General features: G+C 46.8%; 1 protein-coding gene across 7 annotated transcripts; it reads left to right on the top strand.

Moving 5' to 3' along the window:
- On the top strand, positions 1-27785 carry MTMR9 (myotubularin related protein 9). Of its 7 annotated transcripts, none has more exons than XM_048937385.1 (11): positions 1-316; positions 3451-3559; positions 3932-4057; positions 12609-12782; positions 14457-14674; positions 16163-16324; positions 18193-18334; positions 20635-20855; positions 22259-22410; positions 23277-23467; positions 23540-27785. In XM_048937385.1, the coding sequence occupies exons 1-11, from the start codon at positions 132-134 to the stop codon at positions 23708-23710; spliced, it is 1851 nt and encodes a 616-aa protein (XP_048793342.1). In that variant the 5' UTR covers positions 1-131; the 3' UTR covers positions 23711-27785. The 7 variants fall into 7 exon arrangements, with proteins under 7 accessions (XP_048793342.1, XP_048793339.1, XP_048793344.1 ...); XM_048937382.1 differs by having other exon boundaries at positions 23277-23548; positions 23594-27785; XM_048937387.1 differs by having other exon boundaries at positions 23558-27784.
- The last annotated feature ends 138 nt before the right edge of the window (positions 27786-27923 follow it).

Below are 27923 nucleotides of genomic sequence, written 5' to 3'. Positions count from 1 at the left end.
CCCGTTAGCGGCAGACGATCCGCCCGTTTCACTTCCGCTCCGCTCGGCGCCTCCCGCCGGCCCGGGGGTGCTGGCGGCGGCCTGGCCCCCCTCGGCCCCGGGACTCTCGGTTTCCTTCGTTCCCTGCCAGCATGGAGTTCGCCGAGCTGATCAAGACTCCCCGGGCGGACAACGCCGTCCTGCACCGGCCCTTCCACCCGACCGTGGAGGGAACGCTGTGCCTCACCGGGCACCACCTCATCTTCTCCTCTCGGCGCCAGGATAACGAGGAGGAGCTGTGGCTGCTGCACTCCAATATCGACTGTATTGAGAAAAGGTGCGGGCCTTCCCGCCTGCCTCCCTGCCCTCCTGCGCGGTTGTCTCGGGGTTCGGCGGGCTCCATTCTGGTTTCTCCAGGCTTGTTCAGCCTGCAGAAAAGAAGGCTGCGGGGTGACCTCATTGCAGCCTTCAGTACCTAAAGGGAGCCTACAAACAGGAGGGGAATCAACTCTTTATAAGGGTAGATAACAGCAGGACAAGGGGAAATGGTTTGAAGTTGAAGGAGGGGAGATTGAGGTTGGAGTCAGGGGGAAGTTCTGTGCTGTGAGAGTGGTGAGGTGCTGGAACAGCTGCCCAGAGAGGCTGTGGATGCCCCGTCCATCCCTGGAGGTGTTCAAGGCCAGGTTGGATGGGGCCCTGGGCAGCCTGGGCTGCTATGAAATGTGGAGGTTGGTGGCCCTGCATGTGGTGGGGGGTTGGAGCTTCATGGTCCCTTCCAACCCAAGTTATTCTGTGATTCTCCCCCCCTGCTGTTGCAGGAATTATTAGCACTTAGCATTGTGATGCTTCTTGCTGGGATGGTATGGTGAAGCTGTGTTGTGGCTCTGCAGTGGCACTTTACCCTCGCCCATCTCCTTTTGTCATGGGAACTTTGGGGATTAATCTTCTCCATGTTGTTTCTGTTCTGTGCTGTTTCTTCACTGTGCTTCCCTTGTTCTGTTGAGTGACAGACCCCTTTCTGGCCATAACCCTGTGCTGCTTCACTGCTGTCCTTTTCTCAGTTTGGTATTATAATAAAAAAATGTCCCCTGTTCTCCTTTTCTAAAGCAATCTGGAAAAATAGGTTTCCTCTCTGACAAAAGCAGGAAAGATCCAGTAGCAGTGGCTATAAAAATCAGGCTTTCTCACAATGGCTAAAGGACTTGGCACTGGTTAACTTTGTTCCTTTGGCTCTGATTTCTCCCAGTGTTTCTGAGAAATGCTGTTTCCTGGCCTGAGGGTGGAGAGGAACAGAGTGAAACCTAAGGAAATCTGCTCCCATCTGGCACTGCTCAGTCATCAGGGAGGTTTGGCCTTGTCCTTATGGCTGCTGCTACTAAACCAGCTATAGCTCTGTCTCATAAAATGATTATGAAGAAGCTTCTGTTTCTTTTTCTTAGAATCATAGAATGGCCTGGGTTGCAAAGGCCCACAATGCTCATCCAGTTCCAACCCCCTGCTGTGCGCAGGTCACCAACCAGCAGCCCAGGCTGCCCAGAGCCACATCCAGCCTGGCCTTGAATGCCTGCAGGGATGGGGCATCCACAGCCTCCTTGGGCAACCTGTGCCAGTGCCTCACCACCCTCTGGGGGAAAAACTTCCTCCTCAGATCCAACTTAAACCTCCTCTGTCTCAGTTTAAAACCATTCTCCCCTGTCCCATCAAACATCCCCTCCCTTGTAAACAGCTGGTCCCCTCCTGTTTATACTCCCTTCAACTACTGGAGGTCCACAATGAGGTCTTTATGGAGCCTTCTCTTCTCTAAGGGGTTTTTGGGTTTCACTGAAAAAGTACGTTGTTAATACCAAAGTAACAAGGAGTGTTAAAAGGTCTCAGGAGTGGATATTTTCCTCCCTGAGAATGGCTTTGTGTGAGTAATTGTCCATATACAAAAGGATGGGAGAGCATGTTCTTCTCAGTGCTTGAGGGAATGCAATAAGAAGGCTCTTCAAGCCAATAAGGATTGCAGGAATCTCCTCTTTTGCACAGCCTCAGGTTATTAGTGACTACAGCCCTGATACCATGTCAGGTTTGTTGTCTCTCCTCCCACTTTCATGGTTTGTATTCTGTCTGAAAGTGTTTTCATTATTTACCAGCCCTCAGGATGCTCTTCAACTTCTGGTGGTTTTTCCTGCAACTTAATATGACCTTACAGGTCCTTTTTATGGGGTTACTGAGAAGAGAAGCAGTCTCAAGTAATCTCACATGGAGCTTTTCCTTAAAGTAACAGGGAAGGGGAGTGGTGCTCTGCTGGTTCTGCACATTGGGAGTCTGAAATTGCATGTGCTTTTTGCAGTGCTGTGCACAGAGCAGCTATGTTGGAGATGCAGAAGTACCTCAAAATGCCTCTAGTTCTTCCTTCAGCAGTACTAAAATCATAATAGGTTCTGCGTGCTGACCTTGGCACTGAAGAAATAGATGAGATCCTTTCAGCTGAAGTAATTTCTAAATTACAGGCATTTCTCACAACCCAGGTGAGGCAACCACAGCTTAGCAACAGTCTCCCTTTAGGGCAGTACAGCTCTGACCCTGTATGTGTGCTCTGATTGAAACCTGGCCCTTCAGTTCTCATCTGCTTCTGTTTCTTGCATCACCCCTGGCTGCTGGAAGTGCTCTTCTGGTGAATGAGGAAACTTTGCTGCTCTTCCTTAGCCTTCTGTTTTGCAAACTGATATCTGTGTTGTTTCTGTGAATGCTGCTGACAACTTTAAGTGGGGGAAAAAAAAACACTCCTTTTCTGCTCAGGCATCACCCAGCTTTCAGATACACAAGGAAGACTGGAGAGGGCGTCTGTGTGCTGTGTTTACTTTGCAGCATAGAGCTTTTCTGGTTTGCTTTGTAAATGCTTGTGATAAGAGCTTAGCTTCTGAGGTTCACAGAACAGATACCTGCAGTGCCGTGGAGCTCTCCGAAACCAAACTTGTTTGTTAAAGGGATGTAATATAGCCAGCCTGAAATGTTTTAAAAATGAAATTCTGCTCACTTGTTTCCATCTGTCCTTAAAGTTTCAGCATATCACTTTAAGGAGGCTGAGAACTTCATGGAATCATAGAAATGGTTTGGGTTGGAAGGAACCTTTAAGATCATCCAGTTCCAACCCCCTGCTATAGGCAGGGATACCTCCCTCTAGACTAGGGTTGCTCACAGCCACATCCAACTTGGCCCTGAATGCTTCCAGTCTCATCAGACCAGAAGGTGCCCCTTCTTTTGTATTTTAAAGCAAAGTTGGGATGAAAGTCTTCTCCATCCTGTAATGCCACACCACACAGATGAAATAAAGCAGAGTGCAGCTTGAAAGCTACCAAATGTATATACACTTTGGAAGGATGATAGTGCATGTGTTGTACAGGAATTACTGCATTTTGTCTTGTGGGAGAAGCTGTAATACTTCCTCACGTTCTGAAAAGGCTCTTTCTTCATGTCTTGCTCTAGGTTTCTGGGCTCAGTGGGGACCATCATTATAAAATGCAAAGATCTGCGAATTATTCAGCTGGATATTCCTGGAATGGAGGAGTGTCTGAACATTGCTAGCTCTATTGAGGTAAGAATTTATAGTGGTAAGCATGGATTCTCAGACCTCTGCTTCTCTTCTCAAGTAAGGGGGTAAATGTCACGTAGGACATGTCTTGTTCTTCATTGTGCTGTTGAATATCATGGCTTGCACAAGGTTACTATGCAGGCAAATCCCCTATTATGGTTAGATGATTATCAGCTTTCTTGTGATACTTGGCTATATGACTGCTAAACTACCCTTCAGGTGACTGTATTTCAAGCTTGGCAGCTGTGTACTTTTGGATCACTTAAGTTTATTAAGCTTTCATCACCAGTATTAGAGAAAAAACATACAGAAAGTGGCGTTTTAGAGGAAAATGTTTGAATCTTAGCCACGTGTTTATTCCTCTCACCCACACAGGCACTTTCTACGTTGGATTCTGTCACTCTTATGTACCCGTTCTTCTACCGGCCCATGTTTGAAATTGTTGAAGATGGATGGAGTGCTTTTCTGCCCGAGAAAGAGTTTGAAGTCCTCAACTCAGTGGTAAGTTGAATTTCAAGGCTTGCACAGGCACTCAGGTATGCTTGTACAAATAGTTCTTGAATACAGCTTGGAGAAGAGAAGGCTCTGGGGGGACCTCATTGTGACCTTCCAGTACTTGAAGGGAGTATAAACAGGAGGGGGAACGGCTGTTTGTGAGGGTGGATGGTGATGGGACAAGGGGGAATGGTTTTAAACTGAGACAGGGGAGGTTTAGGTTGGATATGAGGAGGAAGTTTTTCCCCCAGAGGGTGGTGAGGCACTGGCACAGGTTGCCCAAGGAGGCTGTGGATGCCCCATCCCTGCAGGCATTCAAGGCCAGGCTGGATGTGGCTCTGGGCAGCCTGGGCTGCTGGTTGGTGACCTGCACACAGCAGGGGGTTGGAGGTGGATGAGCACTGTGGGCCTTTGCAACCCAGGCCATTCTATGATTCTATGAAGAGTTTTCCTCCTATAGTGTCTGGTCTGAAAATCTGATTCTAATAGCTGTCCAGTGCCTGGATAGGAAAGGAGTGTTGTTCCTGTATTCTCTCTGAATATCAGGCATTTCTGTTTCTGCTAAATATTACCATCTGCTGTACAGATTTCATTGTACAAATTGAGTTCTGAGGCTCATGTAAACGCTGCCTGGGAAGACAGACATCTTCTGTCCTTTGGAGATGGCTGCTTTGTTGTAAGAATTAATTCAGGATCTCTGGCATGGTTTTGCTTGAGTTAATTTTGCATCTGGAGAAGGGTGAATCTTTGTCAACCTCTTACCTGAAACAAGACCTCTTTAAACAAATAAATCTACAAAAAAATCTTTAAAAATTAGTACAAATTTCTTAGCTTTGAGGTTGATATATCGATGCTCAATTCCAAATACTCTTTGCTCTAGCTTATGCTGGGGAAATACTGGGAGGGTTCAGAGGAGAGGATTTCTAGTTGCGTTCTTCCAGGTGCTATGAACACATGTTGATGTTATTTTGGTACCTGAGGGGTAGCAACTGTTCACAGATTCTCTGAATATTCCAAATTGGAAGGGACCTCAAGGACCACAAAGCTCCAACCCCCCACCACATGCAGGGCCACCAACCTCCACATTTCATAGCAGCCCAGGCTGCCCAGGGCCCCATCCAACCTGGCCTTGAACACCTCCAGGGATGGACGGGGCATCACAGCCTCTCTGGGCAGCTGTTCCAGCACCTCACCACTCTCATAGCAAAGAACTTCCCCCTGATATCCAACCTAAATCTTCCCTCACTCAAGTTATAACCATTTCTCCTTGTCCTGCTGTTATCAACCCTTTCAGAGAGTTGATTCCCCTCCTGTTTGTAGGCTCCCTTTAGGTACTGAAGGCTGCAATGAGGTCACCCCGCAGCCTTCTCTTCTCCAGGCTGAACAAGCCCAGCTCCCTCAGCCTGTCTTCATAGGAAGGTGCTCCAGCCCTCAATTCTTGTGGAATTTCACATTGAATCTCTTCATTTTAGGATGCTGAGTTTGATGCAGTGGGAGATGGCTGCACCCTGTCTGTTTTAACAGTGCCTTGGGTTAGCCTCTCTGCTCCAAGTCTGTTTCATATTGTGTGCTTGCTGCATCATCTTGGCTTTCTGAGCCTACATCCATTAGTACAACATCAAAGAATATTGATTTATTTTTTTTTTATCTGCAGTCCAGCTTGTCTGCAGGATTTGTTGCTTCCTGTTTGAGTAATAACTGGATCTGATTAGCTTGGCTGGATTCCTGTGGTGAGATCACTAGGAAATTAAGGGAGTTCAGGGATCTTTCTTTTTTTAGTCTCATAATTAGAGTACTGTCACTTGTCCTAGCTTTACCTGCTGTCAGAAGTCATGCAAGCTGATCTGTTACAATAACCAGCACCACAGCTTTTGTTTTAATCGCAGTTGGGTGAATCAAGCATATAATCAGAACACTCTCCTGTTGGGAGGCCAAGAAGCAGATGTCCAGCCCAGCAGAGGAAACATGCAGGCATTTCAGTGGGAATCAAAAGGAAGGGAACAGAAGCAGGTCCTGTGTGATGGGAGGATGTGTGAGAGCAGGAAGGCAGCAGCAGGAGACCTCAGAGCTCAGTGAGAGGATGCTTTCCTTTTTATGAGTATTTGAAAACCTTTTTAGATTTGAGGCATTGGCTCACTGCTGACTTCTGAATGTTCCAGCACAGAGATACAGCTGCTAACACACACCTATTGGTATACTGTTTTTTCTTATAGAGAGGTAAAAGTGCTCGGGTAACTTCTTTGTGGATCTCTCAGCTTTCTGAGCATATGCTTTTTGGAAGGCTTATATTTAAAAACCTCATTACTTTGTATTGATGTGTCTCAATGGCAATGGTTCATTCCTTTTAAAGAAGTATTTCTAATAGTTGTTGATTAATTCTTGGCTTTTAACCCCAAACTTTGTCATTTCTTTCCATTTTTTAAAGAAATGGAGACAAAAGCCATGTTCAGTTGACTGACTTTCCCTAAACAACAGGCAAATACTGTTGATCAAACACTTCTTGTTCTGTAAGTAAGCTTATGTGAGAGATTACAACAAGTGACCAATTGTTTTTTTTCTGTTAAGTCAAAAGAATGGAATTAAGGAGGTTATTTCCTCTCTTTTATGTTATCCATCTGTATGTGTGGTGCCTTCCCTTCCTCTGTATGGCAGCACCTGATCAGCCATGCTAGTTCTAACAGTGCATTCAACAATTGTCTGTTGCAGGACAGTTTTAAAGCTCTGAGACACTTGAAATGGCAAAGTATACAAGTTAGAATTTAAAAAAGATGACATAATATGTTGCTTTTTTTTTTTTTTAACTGTGATATTTTGCTGTGTAATAACAGTCTGTTTATCTTGACTGATGTTGTTCTCCCAACACTGAGGCTTGCCTGTGTGGTTCCTGATGCTTTGGTCTGGTGGAATCTCATAGAATCATATGATTCACCTAGCATTGCTTCCAGACCTTGACAGACAGCACTCCCCATTCTAGCTCAGGTTTGGGATTTGGGAGGCTGTTCCTCTGCCACGCATTCTTGCCTTCAATCCGCAAAGGATTTCATTTGATCTGAAGAAAACAGAGCGATTTACTAATTTGAGTGTGCTGTCATTTGTTGGGGAATGTTGCAGAATGTGATATTTATTTTCTAAGGAATGATCTCCAGCACAGGGCAGCAGGATTCTCATCAAGCACTGACCCCATGAGCAGCTATTCTGCTATACCCAACAAATGGACAGAGTAGTTCAGCTGAGAATTAGTCAGAGAAGTACTGGGCTGATGCTTTGTATAAATGTCACAGGAGCAGAGCAGGAAGTCCAGAGTGCTTGCAGGCTCCAAACTGCTGTGCTGTCAGATCACAGAATCACAGAATGGCCGGGGTTGGAAGGGACCTCAAAGATCATGAGTCTCCAACCCCCCTGCCAACATGCAGGGCCACCAACCTCCACGTTTAATGCTAAACCAGGCTGCCCAGGGCCCCATCCAACCTGGCCTTGAACACCTCCAAGAATGGGGCATCCACAACCTCTCTAAGCAGCCTGTTCCAGTACCTCACCACTCTCTGGGTAAAGAACTTCTCCCTGATGTCCGACCTAAATCTCCCCTCCCTCAACTTAAAGCCATTTCCCCTTGTCCTGCTGTTATCTACCATTTCAAAGAGTTGATTCCCCTCCTGTTTGTAGGCTCCCTTTAGGTACTGAAAGGCTGCAATGAGGTCACCCCACAGCCTTCTTTTCTGCAAGCTGAACAAGCCCAGCTCCCTCAGCCTGTCCTCGTAGGGGAGGTGCTCCAGCCCCCTGGTCATCCTAGTGGCCCTCCTCTGGACCCTCTCCAACAGCTCCCTGTCTTTTTTGTACTGCAGATGGGGCCTCACAGATGAGACTCTAGAGAGAAATGTGTGAGGGGAGTCGAGGGCAGTGAGTGGCTGAATGGGATTAGAATACCCAACTGGATTTTCCAATTGTCTGAGCGATCGGTGGAGAGCTAATAGATGGAGATGGACAGGCTTCCCTTCTGCTCACTTGTAGAACTGCAGCATATTGTGAACTGTATCTCTGAAAATGCAGCTTCCTCTTAAAGTTAAATGAAAAAGCCCTGAAAAGTTGGTACATGAACGATGTAATCAACACAAGAGTATGTCATTGTCACCAAATTGGGTTCTTTTTTTCCTTAGTGACTGTAGAAAAGAGCTTAGAATCACAAGGTTGGAAATGACCTACAAGATCATCTAGTCCAACCATCTCCTCATCACCATTGCCACCACCAGCACTAAACCACATCTCGCAGCACGTCGTCCAGACGCCTCTTGAACGCTGCCAGGGATGGCGACTCCACCACCTCCCTGGGCAGCCATTCCAGTGCCTGACCACCCTCTTAGAGAAAAAGTTCTTCCTTATGTCCAACCTAAACCTCCTCTGATACAGCTTGTGGCCATTGCCTCATGTCCTGCTTGTTGCCTGGCAGAAGAGGCTAAATCCCTCTTCACCACAGCCTCCCTTCAGGAGGTTGCAGAGTGCAATGAGGTCTCCCCTGAGCCTCCTCTTCTCCAGACTGAACAATCCCAGCTCCTTCAGCCTCTCCTCATAAGACTTGTGCTCCAGACCCCTCACCAGTTTTGTTGCCCTTTCTTCACATGCTCCAGGACCTCATCATCTTTCCTGCAGTGAGGAGCCCAAAACTGAACACAGCACTCGAGGTGCGGCCTCACCAGTGCTGAGTACAGGGGATGATCACCTCTCTGCTCCTGCTGGCCACACTATTTCTAATGCAGGCCAGGATGCCGTTGGCCCTCTTGGCCACCTGAGCACACTGCCGGCTCATGTTCAGCCGAGCATCAACCAACGCCCACAGGTCCTTCTCTTCTTCACACTCATCCCCAAGCCTGTAACGCTGCATGGGGTTGTTGTGGCCAAAGTGCAGAACCCGGCACTTGCCTTGTTGAACCTCATCCCATTCACCTCAGCCCAGCGGTCCAGCCTGTCTAAATCCCTCTGCAGGGCTTCCCTGCCCTCAGGCAGAACGCCACCTCCCAGCTTGGTGTCATCTGCAAACTTGCTGAGGGTGCACTCAGTGCCCTCATCTAGGTCATCAATAAAGATATTAAACAGGATGGGCCCCAGTACCGAGCTCTGGGGGACACCACTTGTAACAGGTCTCCAGCTGGACTTCACTCCATTCACCACGACCCGCTGGGCACGGCCCTCAGCCAGTTCCTTACCCAAAGAAGGGTAGACCTGTCCAGGCCACGGGCAGCCAGTTTCCCCAGAAGAAGCCTGTGAGAGACTGTGTCAAAGGCTTTGCTGAAGTCCAGGTAGACTACATCAACAGCCCTTCCCTCATCTACCAGACTGGTCACCCAGTCATAGAAGGAGATGAGGTTGGTCAAGCACAACATGCCTTTCACACACCCATGCTGGCTGGGCCTGATCCCCTGGACACCATGCACATGCCATGCAATCTCATCCAAGATGATTTGCTCCATAACTTTCCCTGGCACTGATGTCAGGCTAACAGGCCTGTAGTTCCCTGGATCCTCCTTAGGGCCCTTCTTGAAGATGGGAGTCACATCAGCAAGCCTCCAATCCTCTGGGACCTCACCAGTGAACCAGGAGCGCTGATAGATGGCCGAGAGGGGCTCAGCAATCACCCCCACCAGCTCCCTCAGCACCCGAGGGTGCAGCCCATCCAGTCCCATGGACTTGTGACAGTCCAGATGGAGGAGAAGCTCTAAAGCTCTTAGGATCCTGGACAGCTTTTATTTACCGTCCTGGAGTTTATTATGGGTAACTGAATTTTCTGGCTCGCTTTACATCAGTGTAGATTTTACTTCTGTCAGACAAGGATCAATCTTGGCATCTGTTGTTACCCTTCCCATCTCTGCACAAACTGTTGCAGGGCTTGCAGCCATCTGCCTGTTCCTGGTAGGGACTCCTATTGCTGCTTTGCAGGGTTCTTCTAGCTCCGTGTAGGCTTCTAGTGCTCTTCTAAGTCTTATTAGCAGAGCCCAAATTACTTCATACTCTGTTTTGTTGGCAGTGACCTCTTCTAGCAATGATAAGCTTTTGGGAAGAAGGATAAATACTGCTCTAGCCTTCCAGTAACATTTGAAAGTTGCTATCTCTAAAAAGTACCGAAACAAACAAAGTAGAAATGTGAGAATCTTGCACTAACACTGACTACCTTTCTTCCTTTGGAGTCTTCTCTTCCCTTTTTGTGCTCATTCCATAATCCTTTACACTTCCAGCCTTAACTGGAATTTGGTTTTGAGGCTTCTTCAAGCACAGATCCCTTGCTGGGATAAGTTCATGCTGGAGTAAGCTCTGACAGCTCTGCAGGGGGTAACTGGATCTCTGCAGAAGTGGCCATGCTGCAGAGGGCAAATAGTGCTAATTGCTGCCATTCTCCTCTTCCTTGCCATATAGATTACAACTGGATAACATAACAGTATCTGTCTCGTGTTATAAATGGTGAGGAGAGGCAGTTGTGGACAGAGTGAAGTTACCAGTGGAGATAAATCAGGTTGCTGCTTTCATTCCCTGTCATGCTGGGGATATCAGTGACAGCCAGTCTCTCCAAAAGTGTACTGCAGAGTTTTGATTCTGCCTTCCCTGCATCCTATGTGACAGTAAAATATTTGTCAGTTCCTTTCTATGTCCATGCATATTATTTTCCATTGTAAATAAGTTGTGGATGGTCATCTCAAATGTGCTGTAATTTGACACAGGCACCCCAACGAGCTCTAAAAACATCCTTTGTGATGCACCAAAAGCATGAGCTGTCACTGGTCAGCCTCTCATATGCAATCAAGGCATTTTTCATCTCTTCCTGTGATGCGTTTGCCAGAGGCAGTTTAACTTTGGCATCTGGGAAAGACTTTACTCCTTAGTGTAGATATTCAAAGAAGCTGTCTTGAGCTAAATGAACTGAACCCAGTTAGCAGTTGCTGTCCTTGATAACACACACAGTTGCATTTTCCAGCATCTTTCTTAGTCTGCCTCCAAAAGACAGTTTTGCTGCCCCTTGGGCCCCGCATCCCTCGCGTTGTATCTGTGGATGATAAAGCCATGTTGTGGATTGGATCAGCTTGTTCATCTGGTGGGAATGCCTCCTTGCAAGGATACACTTCTAAATTGATCCAGTGAGAGGGGCAAGAAGCTTTGTATGATTGGGTATCAGTCAGGAGGTGTAAGGCAAGAGGTAGCGTGCCTGTGGAGAGAAGCTAAGAGGACAAGAGACCTCCTGCTCAGAGCTGACCTTCCTGAAGGCATTCAAGGCCAGGCTGGACGTGGCTCTGGGCAGCCTGATGTAATGGCTGGGGGCCCTGCACGTAGCGGGGGGGGGTTGCAATTAGATGATCTTTGAGGCCTTTTTCAACCCAGGCCATTCTATGATTCTATGAATCAGTTTTCTTCATATGATCACAGACAGAAAGTCTGCCTCTAGTCAAAGCCTGCAACGCTTTGCTGTCCTAGGATGGTGTCAGTGCTGGGCTGAGCATGCAGGCTGGGTTTGTCCAAGGCTTCAGGTAGGGCAGCATCCAGCCTGGACTTCAGTGAGAGCCTCTCATCAGTGAGACCACTTGTTGACCTTTGATTTTACCTGAAATGGAGCCAACTGTCGTGTGTGACCCGAGGTATCTGATAGCCCATGTGTTCTGCCAGCTGCTTGTTGGAAATAGCACTGGCTGAATGCTGGCAGCCTGCAGGTTCTTGCACAAGCATTGGGCTGCTGGGAGCTGGACAGTTATGTAATAGGAGTTCACTTTGTGCTCAGATGCTGGGGTGGTTCTACGAAGTGATTTTGGAGAAGGAGCTGTAGGGCTTTACATAAAGCAGAGCCCAGCCTAAAGGTGTGAAATTGCAATTTTAACCTCAAAGCAGCTTCATCACCTGAAATGGGTGAACGTTTTTACCTTTCTTGGCCTTCTTTGCCCTGTGGGCAGCAGAGAACTGAAGTGTTAGCAGCTCCAGTCTCAGCACAGTTATAGGTTTGAGTATATGTTACTTGTACCTTATTTTTTTTTATTGAAATCCATGGTTACAATGGTGTTTATACATTCCTGTTCTGAGGTCACTCTGGGAGTGAGATGCTGTACTCTCTAAGACTGAATTTGCCTGCTTAGTAACTTAGACCATAGTGTGTACTGCAGGTATGTTTCTTGCTGTGCCTGTGAAATAATTCAAAGCCACAACCACATATTTCTGACCACATGGGTGAATTTTGTGCTGTTTGAGGATATGGAAAAACTAAATCAGGAGCTGTTGTTGAACAAATTGCACCCCTCAAGAAGCACAGTCATCTCAGTGCTTCGCAGGCAGCAGAAGAGATGACCAGCATGCTGGGTAATGAGCTTCTGGGGGCTGCTGCAGCATGGTTGCAAATAGCATCAGGAGGTTGGGGTTTTTTGGGGGAGGAAAGGATCAGTCAGCAATTCTATAAGTGGATGCTAGAAGGGCTGCAGGCAGGGATATACCTTCTGTATCTGATGTGGAAGCTCCTTTTCTTTAGTAAGCCTTACTGTAGGAATAACAGCCTGTGTGTTCTGACCCAATGCCTGTATGCACTCATCTCTTCCAGACAGATCAATGGCGTCTCAGCTACATCAATAAGGACTTCTCCATCTGCCCTTCCTACCCTCCAGTGGTTATTGTCCCCAAATCCATCGATGATGAAACACTTCAGAAGGTTGCAGCGTATCGCCACGGCGGTCGCTTCCCGGTCCTCAGCTATTATCATAAGAAGAATGGCATGGTAAGCTGCATTTGGTTAGTTGCTCGTACCTGATAGAGGTATATAAACCTGCTCAGATCTCCTCAGCCTTTTTTAATGACAAACAACTTGTGCTCTAGACTTAATGCAGTTCATGAGTCGTTCTCATATTATTTTCCAACTTATTTTTAAGCTTCGAAACTGCTTCTGGGTGATGGAATGAGTAATCTCCATCTTAGAAGTAGCTATTAATATGCTTGTTTGGGCACATACATGGCATGAGCTTGTCTCATCTTGCCCTTAGCGCTGTGAGCTTGTAAAGCCATAATTGGCACCCTAACTTGCTTTATCTGCCAAGAGGCTTCGTACTGAAAGGATGGCAGAAACCACATTGTCCTGTCTCTGGGTGATGGCTGCCTTCTTCACAGTGGAATCGTGGTGACAGCGAGTGTGCATGGAGCCAGCACTGCTTCTGCTGTGTAACTGTTGGTTGAGTGATTAGAACAATCTGTTCTCCAAGCCTTTCAGTATAATGTGTTTCAGGAGCAGCAAAATCCTGCTGTTGCACAGACTCCAGGAACTGATACGTTATAATTAAATGTACTTTATGAAATCATTGAGTAATTCTCTGTATTTTGCTGATGTACTCAGTTCATAGAATGTTGGGGTGCCCAGCTTGCATCCTTGATCCAGGTTCCTGGGTCAGATGCTGTGTTCTTACCTCCCATGGACAAGGTTTGTAAGGACACCTCATCTAATCCTGCACTACTCTACTTTTGTGGTTGGTTTTTTTTTGCCTCCAATTTCCTAAGTCGTACATTCAGCTCTTTCTCTGCTTGGATGAAACCTGTTGAAGGAAGACTTGTTCAGTCACCCGTCTGAATTGTTCATGTTTCGGGTGTGAGGAGTGTAACAGCATTTGTCTCAGTGCGTGAACTTGTGACAGTAATGCTGTCTGTCGTGTTGCTCTCTTGGCTTTGGGCTCTCAGTGCAGCTGGGGGTGCTGACTGGCTGCCCTCACCTCTTAAATGCTTCAGCTGTTGGCTTGCAGCAGAACTCTAGTTTGAAAGGCAATTATGAAAGAAAAATCTCAGCTAATAGATCTGTAGAACCAGGGCTTACTCGTGCAGCTGCTGAGTAGAACTATTCCTAACTTACCTGCATCTTTAGCAGCTGGATGACTCGAGTGACACACAGATTTGGAAAGAGACTTTAAAAATGATGATCCTAAAAACATTGGTTTGTGAAGGAATCGTCAGCAGGAGTTTGTGAAGATGGCCCTGCAATAATAATTAAAGGGATTAGGTCTCTGAGGAGTCTAATGTAAGAGGTGCTCTGCCAAATGATTGCATGACTTTTGAATAAGCTCGGTCTCTGCACTTGAAAGAATGGAAGATTCAGGACAAGGGGAAACAGGAGAAACAGAGAAACGCGTGGTAGTGTTTTTGTGCATCAAACAGTGCAGACAGGCACATTTTTCTGATTGTCCTGATGTTGTGGATCAAACTTGAAGCAGATATAAGAAGTGCAGTGGGATGAGGGGTCTGTTTGAATCATGGAATGGCCTGGGTTGCAAAGGCCCACAATGCTCATCCAGTTCCAACCCCCTGCTGTGTGCAGGTCACCAACCAGCAGCCCAGGCTGCCCAGAGCAGCTCCTAAAGGTTGAGAGCCTTAAGACTCTTGTTTCCTAATTTGGGATTACTTGTCTCCACAGGTCATGATGCGAAGCAGCCAGCCTCTGACAGGTACAAATGGGAGACGTTGTAAAGAAGATGAGAAACTTGTTAATGCCACTCTTCGTCCTGGGAAGCGTGGGTACATCATTGACACGAGGTCCCTGAATGCTGCCCAGCAGGCCAGGGCCAAAGGAGGAGGCTTTGAACAAGAAGTTTATTATCCCCAGTGGAGGAGGATTCACAGGTGCATTGAGAGGTGGGTGAGATCACACAGGCCCTCCTCTGCACTGGGCTTTGTAGGGTTGTGTTGGCAGAGCCATGCCAGCTCCATGGAATAATTGTCTTCTGTAAGACATGGCTGTGCATCTTGATTGTTGTCAGTAGGGTTGCATTCTAGTAAAATGAAGGTTTTTGGCTTTGGAGAGCTGTGCTGAGTGCCATCTATGTTTCTGATCATCCATAGTTGCAATCCAGCTTTCCTCTTTGCAGTGCACAGGAATGAAGAAGTCCTTTGCTAGAGAACTGCTACAGTTGAGGACTTGAGCGTGGCTGTCACAACTTTGTATCCAGTACTTTTCTCTGGAAATTTAATATTTTATTGGCTATGTGGAGACAAGTTACTGGAGTAAACAGACCTTTGATCTGACTTTGTTCAACTGCTCCTAAGCCTTGGTTTTGGGGAGTCTTTCTATATGGGCATGCAGTAATGTTGCTGGATCTGTTGGAAGTCAGTTACTCTTCTTCCTTGCTGTGTAGGCTAGATTCTGAGGAGCTAATAGGATTTTCCTATCCTCTACTTCGAACTGTTAGGTTTTGCTTCTCAAAACTGTGTGGAATTGAGCTTGACGTTGGTTACTTTGCAGGTAGATGGTAGGCATCAGGTTTATTCATTCCTCTCTCTGCATTTCTTGTAAGGTTTTTTAAGCTTTTTGAGGTCTGGTCTACTGGCTGCATCCTTTGTTACCCTGAGCACGTGCTGGAGTCAGTGTGAAGTGACATCTGATCCATTTGTAGTTTGAGGCTTCTGGATGGCATGTTGTGACGTAGGGCCAGAGAAGCAGCTCACTTTACCACTGCGTGCAGAATGCCAGCTTTCCAGATCTTGAGGATGCACTACAACAACTGCAAAAGTGAAACAAAATGCATTCCCTCTCCCTGTCCTTTTCACCTTCTACCTTGTTAACTTAGCCAAACTCATCTTCGTGTGGTCCCACATTGCGAAGCTGAGTCTGGCTTAGTGTTGTGAGTTGCAGTGGGAGTTATGTGATGAATGGCTTTTGGGTTACTTATTGCAGCTCTGCAGGTTAAAGCAGCTAGGATAATAGGAAACAAAACACTTGAAGCTTGGTTCATGCTTGCTAATGTCCATGCCAGACTGCAGCAACACGTGTATTTGGTAACAAGGCTGCTGAAGCAGTTTGCATATAAAGTGTAGGTATGGCTGAATGCAGGCAGAGCTCGGATCTGAGCTCTGTTGTAATACCCCACAAAGCAATTTGTTTTGAAATGGAAGAGACAACTTCTGTCCAGACAGTGGTGTTCTGCTGGCAATTAGCCACAGCTTGGGATTCTTGGTGAAAGCAGGCTCTGAATAACGACATGACATCTCTGGGGTCATCCCTCCTCATGTAACTGCATAACTCTCAGTGCTTCATTTTGGTATCAGTAATTCTGAGATCAACGTGTGTCTTGTCTGTTTTTCTGCATTACTGCTAATGTTTTCAATATTTTGCTCTTCCCAAAGGTTTAATATTCTGCAGGAAAGCCTCATCAAACTCGTAGAAGCTTGCAATGACCAGTCACACAACATGGACCGCTGGCTCAGTAAACTGGAAGCTTCCAACTGGATGACTTACATCAAGGAGATACTCACTGCAGCTTGCCTAGCTGCTCAGTGTATTGATAGGTAAAGCTTTTCATTTCTTATTCGGAGAGCCTAAGGTTTCTCATTCACCAGTTAGAAGAATTGTTAAATACATTTATTTCCTGTTTAGGTGTTAAGCATTTTTTCAACTGGAAGCTTCCAGTACCCCAGGTCACTTTCAGGCTGCTTCTTGGAGAAATGGATTTCTTTATTATTCCCCTGGGAATTGGTCCATTGCAAAGAGCTCTCAACCTTTATCCCCATAGTCTATCTGAGCAATCTTGCTCATTCATTATAAGTGTTTGTGACCTCTTCTAACCTAATGTTTCTTTAATAAATGCTCCTAACTTGACTAACTTGTCCTCAAGCTTGAGAGAGAAGCTTAATGTCAGGTGTCAGGATTTAAGACCAAATGTAGGGGTGTAAATGCAGTCTTTTTGTGGCCCTGGAAGAAGAAGGCCTTTCTCAAGGCTGAAGAACCCCTTGCGTTTCGTAGCAGCTTGGGAACATTACACAGTTACACAAGCAAAGCTGAAATGCAGCCTCATTGGTAGAATAGCATTACTGCATTGAAATATGAGCTACTGTGCCTTCTAAAAGCGCTGATGGTATCTGTTTAGTTATAGGCTGTGCCAGGAAAGGATGGCTCTCAAATCAATGGCTTTATCTGTAATTCTTTCCCCTTGTGTACATTCAGAAAAATCAGTGATGAAACTCCTCTGGCTTCTTGGGAGAGCAGACGGTTTTGTCATTTTTAACCTCTCCTTTTTTCTGTTTACCTGGAGTTCTGACGTGCCAGCACCAATCTGATGCCTTGCCTGCCTCGCTTGGAGGCTGGTGATGGCAGCTGAGCTGATAAAAGTGGCTCAGTTATGTTGGCTCCAGGGAGGGAATGGCTGGAACATCTTTCTGGGGCAGAAGAGATGAAATGTAAAACTGTTATCCCCATGTGCTCCACTTTGATGAGAGCATAGGCTTGGTGATTGACTTCTGCAGTTGTGCTTGGCAGTGAAGGGGCCTCTGCCTCTGTCTGGGGGAGGAGCAGAGAAAATATCTGAAGATCATCTGAACTGTTGAAGCACTGGGTTTATTTTAGGTTTAGGACTGTAAACAAAGATGTTGCAATGTTTAAGGTATGGATTTATTACTGCTTTTCAATTCAGAAACATCTATCTGCAGGGTTCCTTGCTTCTCAGATGGAGCTGTTTTACCCAAGCTTTGCTGCTATGCTTGGGTATCTGCAGAGAAACAAGTACAGCCTGCAGTGAATCTCCTTTCTATGTAATGATGCTAGCAGAATTGAGACATCAGTTCAAGGTCTGGGAGGAGTTAAGGGGTATAAGTGCCATTTAATACCATCCAGTCTTTCCTTCATGAGTACTTAAATTCGGTTCTGGAAGTATATCCAAATATGGCCTGGGATGGAGGAAGAGGGGAGGGAATCAGATGTCCTGGGGTGTGGGTCATGTGAGCCCCTAGCAGTGTGCAAGACCTTGCTGTCCCAGACTGCCACATGTTTTGCTCCTCATGTTCTGCTGCTTCACTTGTGCTGGCTGGTGAGCAGGAAGCCTTTGTTCTTGGCTCTTAGACAAGCTTTCTTGCTCAGGACGAACAATTTGTCTCCCTTTCTGGAGACCAAGCTCTGCCTTTCTTCCTTCTTTCTCCTGAACTGGCTTGCTTCTCTTTCAGGAAACACCAGTTAAGGTGCAGGTGTGAGCAAGAATCTCACAGTACTGTTTTACAGAACACTTGGGAAGATAATCCATCTTCAGAGGGTATGGGAGCATTTCAGAGTAATTAGCAAAACCATAAATGATGAGCAAAGTCTAATGTGTTGGCATCCACTGGGGTGTGTTTATGGGATGTGTTCTGCACATTCATACTGTTATTCCCTTCCATCTTTCTCACAGGGAAGGTGCATCAGTGTTGGTTCATGGGACTGAAGGAACTGATTCAACACTCCAGGTAACTTCTCTGGCACAGATTATCTTGGATCCAGACTGCAGGACCATACAAGGCTTTGAATCTCTTCTTGTCAGGGAGTGGCTACAGGTAAGTCCAGGTGGATAAAATGTCAATCTGTTCTCTTGGCATTTGCATTGGGAAATGGCCTGAGAGGCAGTAAACAGGTTACACCTTGGTGTACGTGTGTGAACAAACAGTCCTTGTCTGAAGAAGCAGAATCACAGAATTGCCAGGGTTGGAAGGGACCTCAAGGATCATGAAGCTCCAACCCCCCGCCACAGGCAGGGCCACCAACCTCCCCATTTCATAGCAGCCCAGGCTGCCCAGGGCCCCATCCAACCTGGCCTTGAACACCTCCAGGGATGGGCAGGGCATCCACAGCCTCTCTGGGCAGCTGTTCCAGCACCTCACCACTCTCATAGTAAAGAGCTTCCCCCTGACATCCAACCTAAATCTTCCCTTCCTCAATTTAAAACCATTTCCCCTTGTCCTGCTGTTACCAACCCTTTCCAAGAGTTGATTCCCCTCCTGTTTGTAGGCTCCCTTTAGGTACTGAAGGCTGCAATGAGGTCACCCCACAGCCTTCTTTTCTCCAGGCTGAACAAGCCCAGCTCCCTCAGCCTGTCTTCACTGGGGAGGTGCTCCAGCCCCCTGATCATCTTTGTGGCTCCTCTGGTCCCTCTCCAACAGCTCCCTGTCTTTCTTGTACTGGGGGCTTCAGACCTGGACACAGTATTCCAGATGGGGCCTCACAAGAGCAGAGTAGAGGGGGACAATCTCCTCCCTGTCCCTGCTGGCCACCCCTCTACTATGGAGCCCAGGACACCATTTGCTTTCCGAGCAGCAAGAGCACACTGCTGGCTCATGTTAAGCTTTTCATCCATCAGGACCCCCAGGTCCTTCTCTGCAGGGCTGCTCTCAAGCACCGCTCCTTCCAGTCTGTACGGATGCCTGGGATTCCTCCAGCCCAAGTGCCAAACTCTGCACTTTGCTGTGTTGAACCTCATCAGGTTCACCCAGGCCCACCTTTCCAGCCTCTCGAGGTCCCTCTGCATGGCATCCCTTCCTTCCACGATGTCAACCGCACCACTCAGCCTGGTGCTGTCAGCAAACTTTGTGAGGATGCACTCAATTCCATAGTTGATGTTACTGATGAAGATGTTACAGAGCACCGGTCCCAACACAGAGCCCTGGGGGACGCCGCTCATTACCGGCCTCCACCTGGACACAGAGCCATTGATGACCACCCTCTGTCTGCAGCCTTTCAACCAGTTTCTTAACCCTCAAGTGGTCCACCCATCAAATCCACATCCCTCCAATTTGGAGATGAGGATGTGGTGGGGGACCGTGTCAAAGGCCTTGCCCAAGTCCAGGTAAGTGACATCAGTCGCCTTTCCCTTGTTCACCGATGCCATCACTCCATCACTGAAGGCCACCAGATTGGTTAAGCATGACCTTCCCCTGGTGAAGCCGTGCTGGCTGTCTCAGATCACACACTCATTCCTCATGTGGTCAAGCATGTCATCCAGGAGGATCTGTTCCATCACCTTCCCAGGCACAGAGATGAGACTCACTGGCCTGTAGTTCCCCAGGTCCTCCTTGCTCCCTTTCTTGTAAATGGGAGTGATGTCACCCTTCCTCCAGTCACCCAGGACCTCACCTGACAGCCATGACTTTTCAAATATGATGGAGAGCGGCTCGGCAACCACCTCAGCCAGCTCCTTCAGAACCCTGGGATGCAGCCATCCGGCCCATAGACCTGTACACATTCAGTCTCATGAGACGGTCTCGGACTTGTTCTGCCCTTACAGTGAGGGGGATTTACTGCCCTGGTCCCCACCCAGAGGTTTAGGGATGCAGGGCTCAGGGACGTGAGAAATACTGGAATCCTGGCCACCAGTGAAGACTGAGGCAAAGAACTCATTCAGTACCTCAGCCATTTCTTCATCCACTGAAGACGGTTCTCCCTTTACATTTACCAGAGGAGGCACACGAGCTTTGACCTGTCTCTTCTGGCCAGTGTACCTGTAGAAAGTCTTCCTATTTACAAGGGGTTTACAAGGGTGGATAGTGATAGGACAAGGGGGAATGGTTTTAAACTGAGACAGGGGAGGTTTAGGTTAGATCTTAGGAGGAAGTTTTTCCCCCAGAGGGTGGTGAGGCACTGGCACAGGTTGCCCAAGGAGGCTGTGGATGCCCCATCCCTGCAGGCATTCAAGGCCAGGCTGGATGTGGCTCTGGGCAGCCTGGGCTGCTGGTTGGTGACCTGCACACAGCAGGGGTTGGAACTGGATGAGCATTATGAGCCTTTTCAGCCCGAGCCATTCTATGATTCTGTGGTACTCGCATTCTGTTGCTCTTTGTGATGCTCTGATTTTTCTTTATAGGCTGGTCACCCTTTTCAGCAGCGCTGCGCCCAATCAGCCTACTCAAATAGCAAGCAGAAATTGGAGGCCCCAGTGTTTCTTCTCTTTTTGGACTGTGTATGGCAAATCCTTCATCAGTTTCCTTGCTCTTTTGAATTCAATGAACACTTCCTTGTTACACTCTTTGAGCACGCCTATGCTTCACAATTTGGGACTTTCCTGGGAAACAACGAAAACGAAAGGTTGGTGAGATTGCTTGCTCTGAACCCCTTAAATATCAGGTTGTGTCTGGTAAAAATGTTGCTTGATTTGGAAAAAAGTGAGGGTGATGGTTTGTTCTTTCTGGACACAGGTGAGTTTCTCTTGTTGCAGTTGCATGGTGTGCTGCAGTGCTAGGGGGCTTCTCCTTCTCTCAGGCACTTGAGCAGGCCAACATTCAGCACCTGAATGCTGCTCAGCTTCTGATGCTGTGCTGTACCAGTGGGGCAGCTCTGGGCATGCACTGAGCAGCACTACTGGAGTTCAGGAGGGTAGGAGCCCCACAGGACAGTTGGCAGCTGCCAGTGGTTTCATTTCCTGTTTTTATCTTAAACCTGTCTGTTTTCAGGCCTCCTGAGTCCAGTAAGACCATGTCTGAAGACCTCTGAAGGAACAGAGGGAAGAAATAGTGCTGATCATACACATAAATACAAATACAAATAAAGGCGGGGTGAAGCCTTTCGAAACCTCTCAGCCCTGAAAGTAACCTTTGCTTAGAAGAGATTCCTGTCTTCTGCAGGGCTGCTGAACTGGTCAGACTGCACAACTAAGTCGGGTTTAAAACCAATCAAATGAAATTTGAAAAAATATGAATGTTAGGTGTAATAACCTCTGTCATGTCTGAGTACATCCACCTGTGATTGCAAGCATGTTTGAAGTCCAGTGTTAAGGTTGTGCTGCCTGAAGTATTCGTGGGGATGGCAAACATCCCACCTGGGTGACAGCTCAACAGGATGAGATCTGCTAGAATCCCACGACTAGAAACCCTTGTTTAACTCCAGGTGGTGGGTTTGACCCAGGAAAAGACATTTCTTTCTGTGCTCTGATGCTTCCTGCCACCAGAGGGATCTAATGGGCCATATCCATTGCACTAATTCTGCCTTAAGCCCAACACCAGGAATTGCACTTGATGTTGACCTACCATCGTTCCTCATGACTCAATCTTAACAATCCTTTTCAAAACTGGCAGGCAAACTGTTTTTGGGGTAGGTGACTGACATCTGGAAAGAAGAAGGCAGCTAACTTCCACCCAAATTGGAAATGACAAAGAGCTGAGGAAACAGCATTTGAGTAAACTGCTTTTAGGTTTCTACCAAGCTGGTGCCGTGCTGATGAGTGGTACTGAAGGGATGAGCTTGAATTGTTGATCCATTACTTTGTCTGAGCTGGTAGCACATGGGAAAGCCTGTGGCACTCTAATCTGACAAAGCAAAATGAGTTGTCTTCTTCTGGATCAAGCCCTGGGCAACCTGATCTATGTGTGTCCCTATTCACTACAGGAGAGTTAACCTTTATGAGATGACCTTTAAAGATCCCTTCTAACTCTAAGGATTCTGTGATTCTTAGTTTAAAACTGAAAGCTAATTTGGTCCTTTGGGTTTGCTAGGTCTAAACTGAAGCTGCAGCAGAAGACTATGTCCCTGTGGTCCTGGGTGAACCAGCCCGAAGAGCTGAAGAATTTCCAGAATCCTCTTTTTGAGGCCAACAGCCTTGTCATCTGGCCCTCTGTGGCCCCACAGAGCCTGCAGCTCTGGGAAGGTAAACCAAGCTCATATGTATTTTGTGGCTACTAGTGAAGCATCTGCTTCTGTTGTCTCTGCTCCATGCTTAGTCTGTCTCAGCTGTTAACGTTCTCACTCCCTTTGAAATCTGTTCCAAAATATGTTTGGAACGTAGTTTACCCAGAAGCATAGTGCTGCCTCATGAGGTTTAGCAACATGCTAGTTTTTGGCAGGGGTCACACTGGACCTTCTCAGTACCATTTAACTTGTTAGCACAGTATCTTTGCAGTGATGCAGCCTTATCTATGGCAAGTTCTGTAAGCCCCAGACTTTCTTTATTCTGCATGAGCAAGACCTTTTCCTCCTTTATCCTGGCCAATAGGTGGATAATCTGTGCACTACATCATCTGTTGAAGAAACTTTCTCTGACCTATGGGTAGTGAGGCACTGGCACAGGTTGCCCAAGGAGGCTGTGGATGCCCCATCCCTGCATTCAGGGCCAGGCTGGATGTGGCTCTGGGCAGCCTGGGCTGCTGGTTGGAGACCTGCACACAGCAGGGGGTTGGAACTGGATGAGCATTGTGGTCCTTTGCAACCCAGGTCATTCTATGATTCTGTGTCTGCTAAAAAGTTAACGACAATGAAGTAAGCAGGCTGTTGTGGCAGGCCACAGACTGAATGTGGACGTTTTAGTGTGAGAAAAAAAGGAAGGCAAATTTGTTAACCTTAATAGAATGATGAACATATAGCAGGTTCAGTATTGCTAAGTGCTATTTAGGGAAGAGAGTAAGAAAAAATATGTCAACTATATGCATGTTACTTGAGAGCTGATTGAATGTGAATAGCAGTTCCACCTCTGACTACAAGAAATCCTTGTGACTTTTTCTGTCTCTGGGCTTTCAGGTATATTCCTGCGATGGAACAGGCCTTCCAGATACCTAGATGAAGCCGAGGAAGAAATGAAGAGGATTATAGACTACAACAGGTTTCTTCAGGACAAGGTTAATTCAATGAGGAAGCAGATAATGCAGACAGAAACGGAGGACAGGATGGACAAGGTGGACGAGGTGGACAAGGTGGATGAGGTGGACAAGGTGGACAAGGTGGATGAGGTGGACAAGGTGGATGAGGTGGACAAGGTGGACAAGGTGGACAAGGTGGACAAGGTGGACGAGGTGGACAAGGTGGACGAGGTGGACAAGGTGGACAAGTTGGACGAGGTGGATGAGGTGGACAAGGTGAATGAGGTGGATGAGGTGGACAAGTTGGACAAGGTGGATGAGGTGGACAAGGTAGATGAGGTGGATGAGGTGGATGAGGTGCAGGAGAACCTGTGAGCTGCCAGGGCTTTGCCTCAGGTCTTTCTTTTCCAGTTCCATTTAGTTTAAAGATTAAAAGTGGAAAGTGCATGTATTGCAGAGTCCTCTGGTACAGCTGACCCTCAGTCCTCCACCTCTGAAACCTTCACTTCACACAATGTACCTCCCTGCTTTTTGGGAGGGAATTTTCTTTTGTTTACAGAAGGTACAACTGGGCATAGTTTCCTCTCCTGGCAGCTTTCTTGTCTCTTACTTGTGCAGTGTCAGCAAAAGCTGGAACTCTTACCTCCACCCAGCTGTATGGATGACCATGATGGGCCAAGAGGTGAAATGTTACAGATTTATTTTGGACTTTGATCTTTTTTATTTTATTTTTGCTGAACTTTCTAAACATTCTTTGCGGGATTAAAAGACAAAGTTATGTATAGATGGGTTAAAGGCATTCTATCTGAGAGCACCTTTTCTCCTCAAGTAGTTAGGGCAGCTTAGTTCCTTAGTTTCCTAGAAAGGTTATAATCTAACTACAAGACCAACCAGTCCAAACAGTGCTTTCAGTAGCCTTCACATCTCAGACTTGGGGGTTTTCTGGTTTGGGAGCAGTAGGTTACATACCAGGTAAGAAATTTCAGTGCAATACAGAACTGAATAGGGATTCTGCTGCTAATGTTTAAGCTATGACCTTCAGGTGGAGTTGTTCCTCATGGACAAGTAACTCCTAAGGAATAAAACATATTTTTTATTCTACCTGGAAAACAAAAAGGTTGTGATTGCTGGAGGTGTATTCACTTGCTGAGCAAAGCAAGGGACTTGGAGCTGTCCTCTTCAGAGCCACACTACCCTCTTGATCTTCTGTCTGTTTCTACACATTTGAACAGGTTCACGGTGCACAAGCAGCACTTAATTTACTGCTCAGCAAAACATTATTGCTCCATTTTGTTTCTTCTCTCATGCTCTTCCTGTGTGCTTTGTCAAACATCCAAAGCTAAAGCTGAGAGTTGGCGTGATCCAGCATACCAGGTATGTTGCAGATGGGAAGGCTGTCACATTACAGAAGTGTTAACAGCAGCTGCAAATGACTTACACTAAAACTGTTCAAAGATGCTAGAGAAGATTTTCTTCCAAATCAGTTCATTTTGTAGTTATTTGTCTCCATGGCTGTAATCTGCTATTTTATAAGGCTATTCTCTTTTTTCTAAGTCTCTTTCTCCTTCAGATAACAATGGTGTGGTGCATTAACTCATGTTGGTGTTTGTCCAGCTAGGTTTCACTGATAGCTACCCATAACTGAGGAGACTTGAAATCAAGCAGTGCATGTGGCTGGGATTACTGTAAGCTGCTCACTGTTAGCCTGTTGCTGCTGAAACCAGTGCAGCTGCATGAGGTCAATCTTGACCTCTTTGAAAAGTGTTGAATTCAAGTGTCATTTTTTTGATGCTTTGGATTGAAGCTGCCTTTGCTTAAAAGCCACTTAGCATAAGGATATGAAAATAGAGGCTCCTTAGTTGTCTTGGGAGTATCTGGAGAGCAGCCTTCTGTGTAACACCTAAAGATACCTTTTTAAAAGGTGTTCCATAATGAAGGAGACTGATATTAAGCACTACCTTAATGCCTTTTGCTTCAGTCCATATCTCCTTAATTTTCTTCTTGAGTAGCCTAAACTTCTAAGTCCTGTGGCTTAAACACTTCATTGTAATATCTGTTTCTTCCTACTCTCGTAGAGCAAACTTGTTCCCAAGATTACAGCTGACATAGGGAACACTTGTATTTATCAGAGTGGCTGATGACCTGTAGCACACAATGAGGGAGATGCAAGCTGGCCATGCCTTTCTTCCATTTCCAGGCTCTGGATTTTTGGAGCTGCCTGCTTATATTGCAAACGAAAGCCCTGAATATTACTGCTCACCCTTCAGAGCTATGGCTGTGCTGTCTGCAGCTGCCTGGATGTTGTACTCCCATCCCATTCAGAACTTCTGCTGTTGCTGTATGTCCAAAACACATCATCATGAGTCAGACGAGAAGGATTTGAAAGGGACTGTTTTCCCCATAATAGACTGTACATAAAACACACTTAAAGGTTATGCAATTTCCTAACATAGTAATTATATATTGAGCTAAATAATAGAGAAGCGAAGAAGGCTGTTCTCTTTTCTTTTTTAATGTAATTGCTTGGCTGCTGTAGTCTCTTATCTCTTACAGAAACTGCAGGCATCTGGGGAGATGGCATGGATTTGCAGTCTTCATGTGAAAATGACACTGTCATTGTGAGCAGTGGCAGCAGGTGGTTCTTTCATTCCCCCCCCCAGTTCTTCTGCAAATAGTCCCCTTTGTGCAGTGTTACAGTACTGCTGGGTGCTGTGTGGTAGAGCTCACCCAACGTGTGGACCCCACGCATCCTCCAGGGAAAACAAACAGTTCTCAGATGTCTCATGGCACCTGCAGTTCTTTTCACCTTTCCATTCCAGTGCTTCCCAGACTGTGGAGCACTCCAGCTGTTTGCTAGCTTATGTCTATCACACTTATTCCCTTGCTTTGATCAGCTTGCTTCCCCTTAGCTGCAGGGCTCACCTGTGGAGTTAACCACACTCAGCTGTGTCTTCCCAGGCTGTGAATGTGATGCTGCTTTTCACAGCTGCTGGGATGCCCTTCTGTTCCTTAGCATATATGGGCCCTTCCCCCAGGCTCACTCAGTGCAGACACGCTGCCATTAACCAAAAGAAAAAGGGAAAAGGAATCAAACTTGCACAGTTTTCACAAAGACAAAGGGAAATATGTACCTTCAATATGTTGATTGTACTGATCTAACTCTTGAATGTGGAGACCTGTTGAAGTGCACTGTCGTCCACGCTGCGTGCGACGGAACTGAAATTGCACTGTACAGCATGCTGGCTTCTCACTGTGCTTTGCTAAAGCCTTGGAAGGTGCTGTCATGTACAGGTTCCTGTACAAGGGAAAATGTCTGTAATAGCACTCCTTTCTTGTAACTGTGACACTGAATAGCACTGCGTGATGTGTGCTGTCTATCTGTCAGGCCGTGCAAACTGAAGTGATGAGTGCACTTCTGTCTCAACATCTGGAATTTGCTAATTGGACTCGGCTGCTGCATCAATCTTCATTTGAAAACTAAATATCAGGGCTGGGAGCTGTGTGCTGTTGTTAGATGTATGCTGAACATGTACAGAATCCTGGCTGCTGTGGCGTTGAATATACTGAATATAACAAATCCGAGGGGAAGAAAAATTGACTGTGGTTGAAATGGCTCAGCCATTAGAGGGGGGAGAAACAGACACAAAATGGCTGTAAGCTTCACTGTAGATATGTTGAGAAGATAATAGAATTGTCTGTTCAAATTAAAATGTTCCAATTAAAACCTTGAGGACTGGGATTCTTTAATTACAGTGCTGGAGAACCTTGTAGCACTGCCTTCACTTCTTATTGTCTGTGTGAGTTGGATGCAAACACTTGTCTAAAGCTTATTTTTCCTGGCTGATGTGCATTTTCTCCTACAGAGGTGATAAAGAGGGGAGTTGTGCTGCAGGGCTACATGAAAAGGTTGAGACTTCGATTCTGTGTGTGGATTTTGTCCTTTGTCACCAGCTCTGCACGTGGTGTGGGAAAGAAATTAATTACAGTTCTATGCTTGTATTAGATTCCTTAAGGGAACAGGTTGCCCAAGGAGGCTGTGGATGCCCCATCCCTGCAGGCATTCAAGGCCAGGCTGGATGTGGCTCTGGGCAGCCTGGGCTGCTGGTTGGTGACCTGCACACAGCAGGGGGTTGGAACTGGATGAGCATTGTGGGCCTTTGCAACACAGGCCATTCTATGATGCAGGCAGATGTTAAAGGAAGAGTGGGCAGGACTGAAGCAGAACCTTGCAAGCTCATTAGTAGTACTAGGGCTCTCCCCACCTCACTTAGAAACAGTAGGTAGCATCATTTCTACATGCCAGGAAAGGAGGTGGGTCAGCATGCTGTGTCCCTGGGCCATCACTGAGAGGTAGGAGATGCTCTGTGACTTGTGTTTTTTCAGCAGATCAGCTCTCTGTTGCCCTGCAGCTTGTACAGTCCCAAAGCTTCACAGGATGACTTGTAACTCATTTGGTTTGGAAGGGACCGTAGAGCCCACCCAGCCCTGCAGTGGGCAGGGATGCCTCCCACAGCCCCATCCATGGCCTTGAGTGCTGCAGGGATGGGGCACCCACAGCTCTCTGGGCAGCAGTGCCACTGCCTCACTG

Source organism: Lagopus muta, chromosome 2 (assembly GCF_023343835.1).
Source record: "Lagopus muta isolate bLagMut1 chromosome 2, bLagMut1 primary, whole genome shotgun sequence".
In the NCBI taxonomy this organism is placed as follows: domain Eukaryota; kingdom Metazoa; phylum Chordata; class Aves; order Galliformes; family Phasianidae; genus Lagopus; species Lagopus muta.
The sequence above is the reverse complement of the archived record's forward strand: the minus strand, read 5'-3'. Positions and strand labels throughout refer to the sequence as shown.

Coding starts and splice junctions, on each gene's coding strand:
- MTMR9 (XM_048937380.1), top strand. CDS start 132: ATGGAGTTCGCCGAGCTGATCAAGACTCCCCGGGCGGACAACGCCGTC. Junction 3,560..3,931: donor ACATTGCTAGCTCTATTGAG/GTAAGAATTTAT, acceptor TCACCCACACAG/GCACTTTCTACGTTGGATTC. Junction 22,411..23,276: donor GAGCCTGCAGCTCTGGGAAG/GTAAACCAAGCT, acceptor CTGGGCTTTCAG/GTATATTCCTGCGATGGAAC.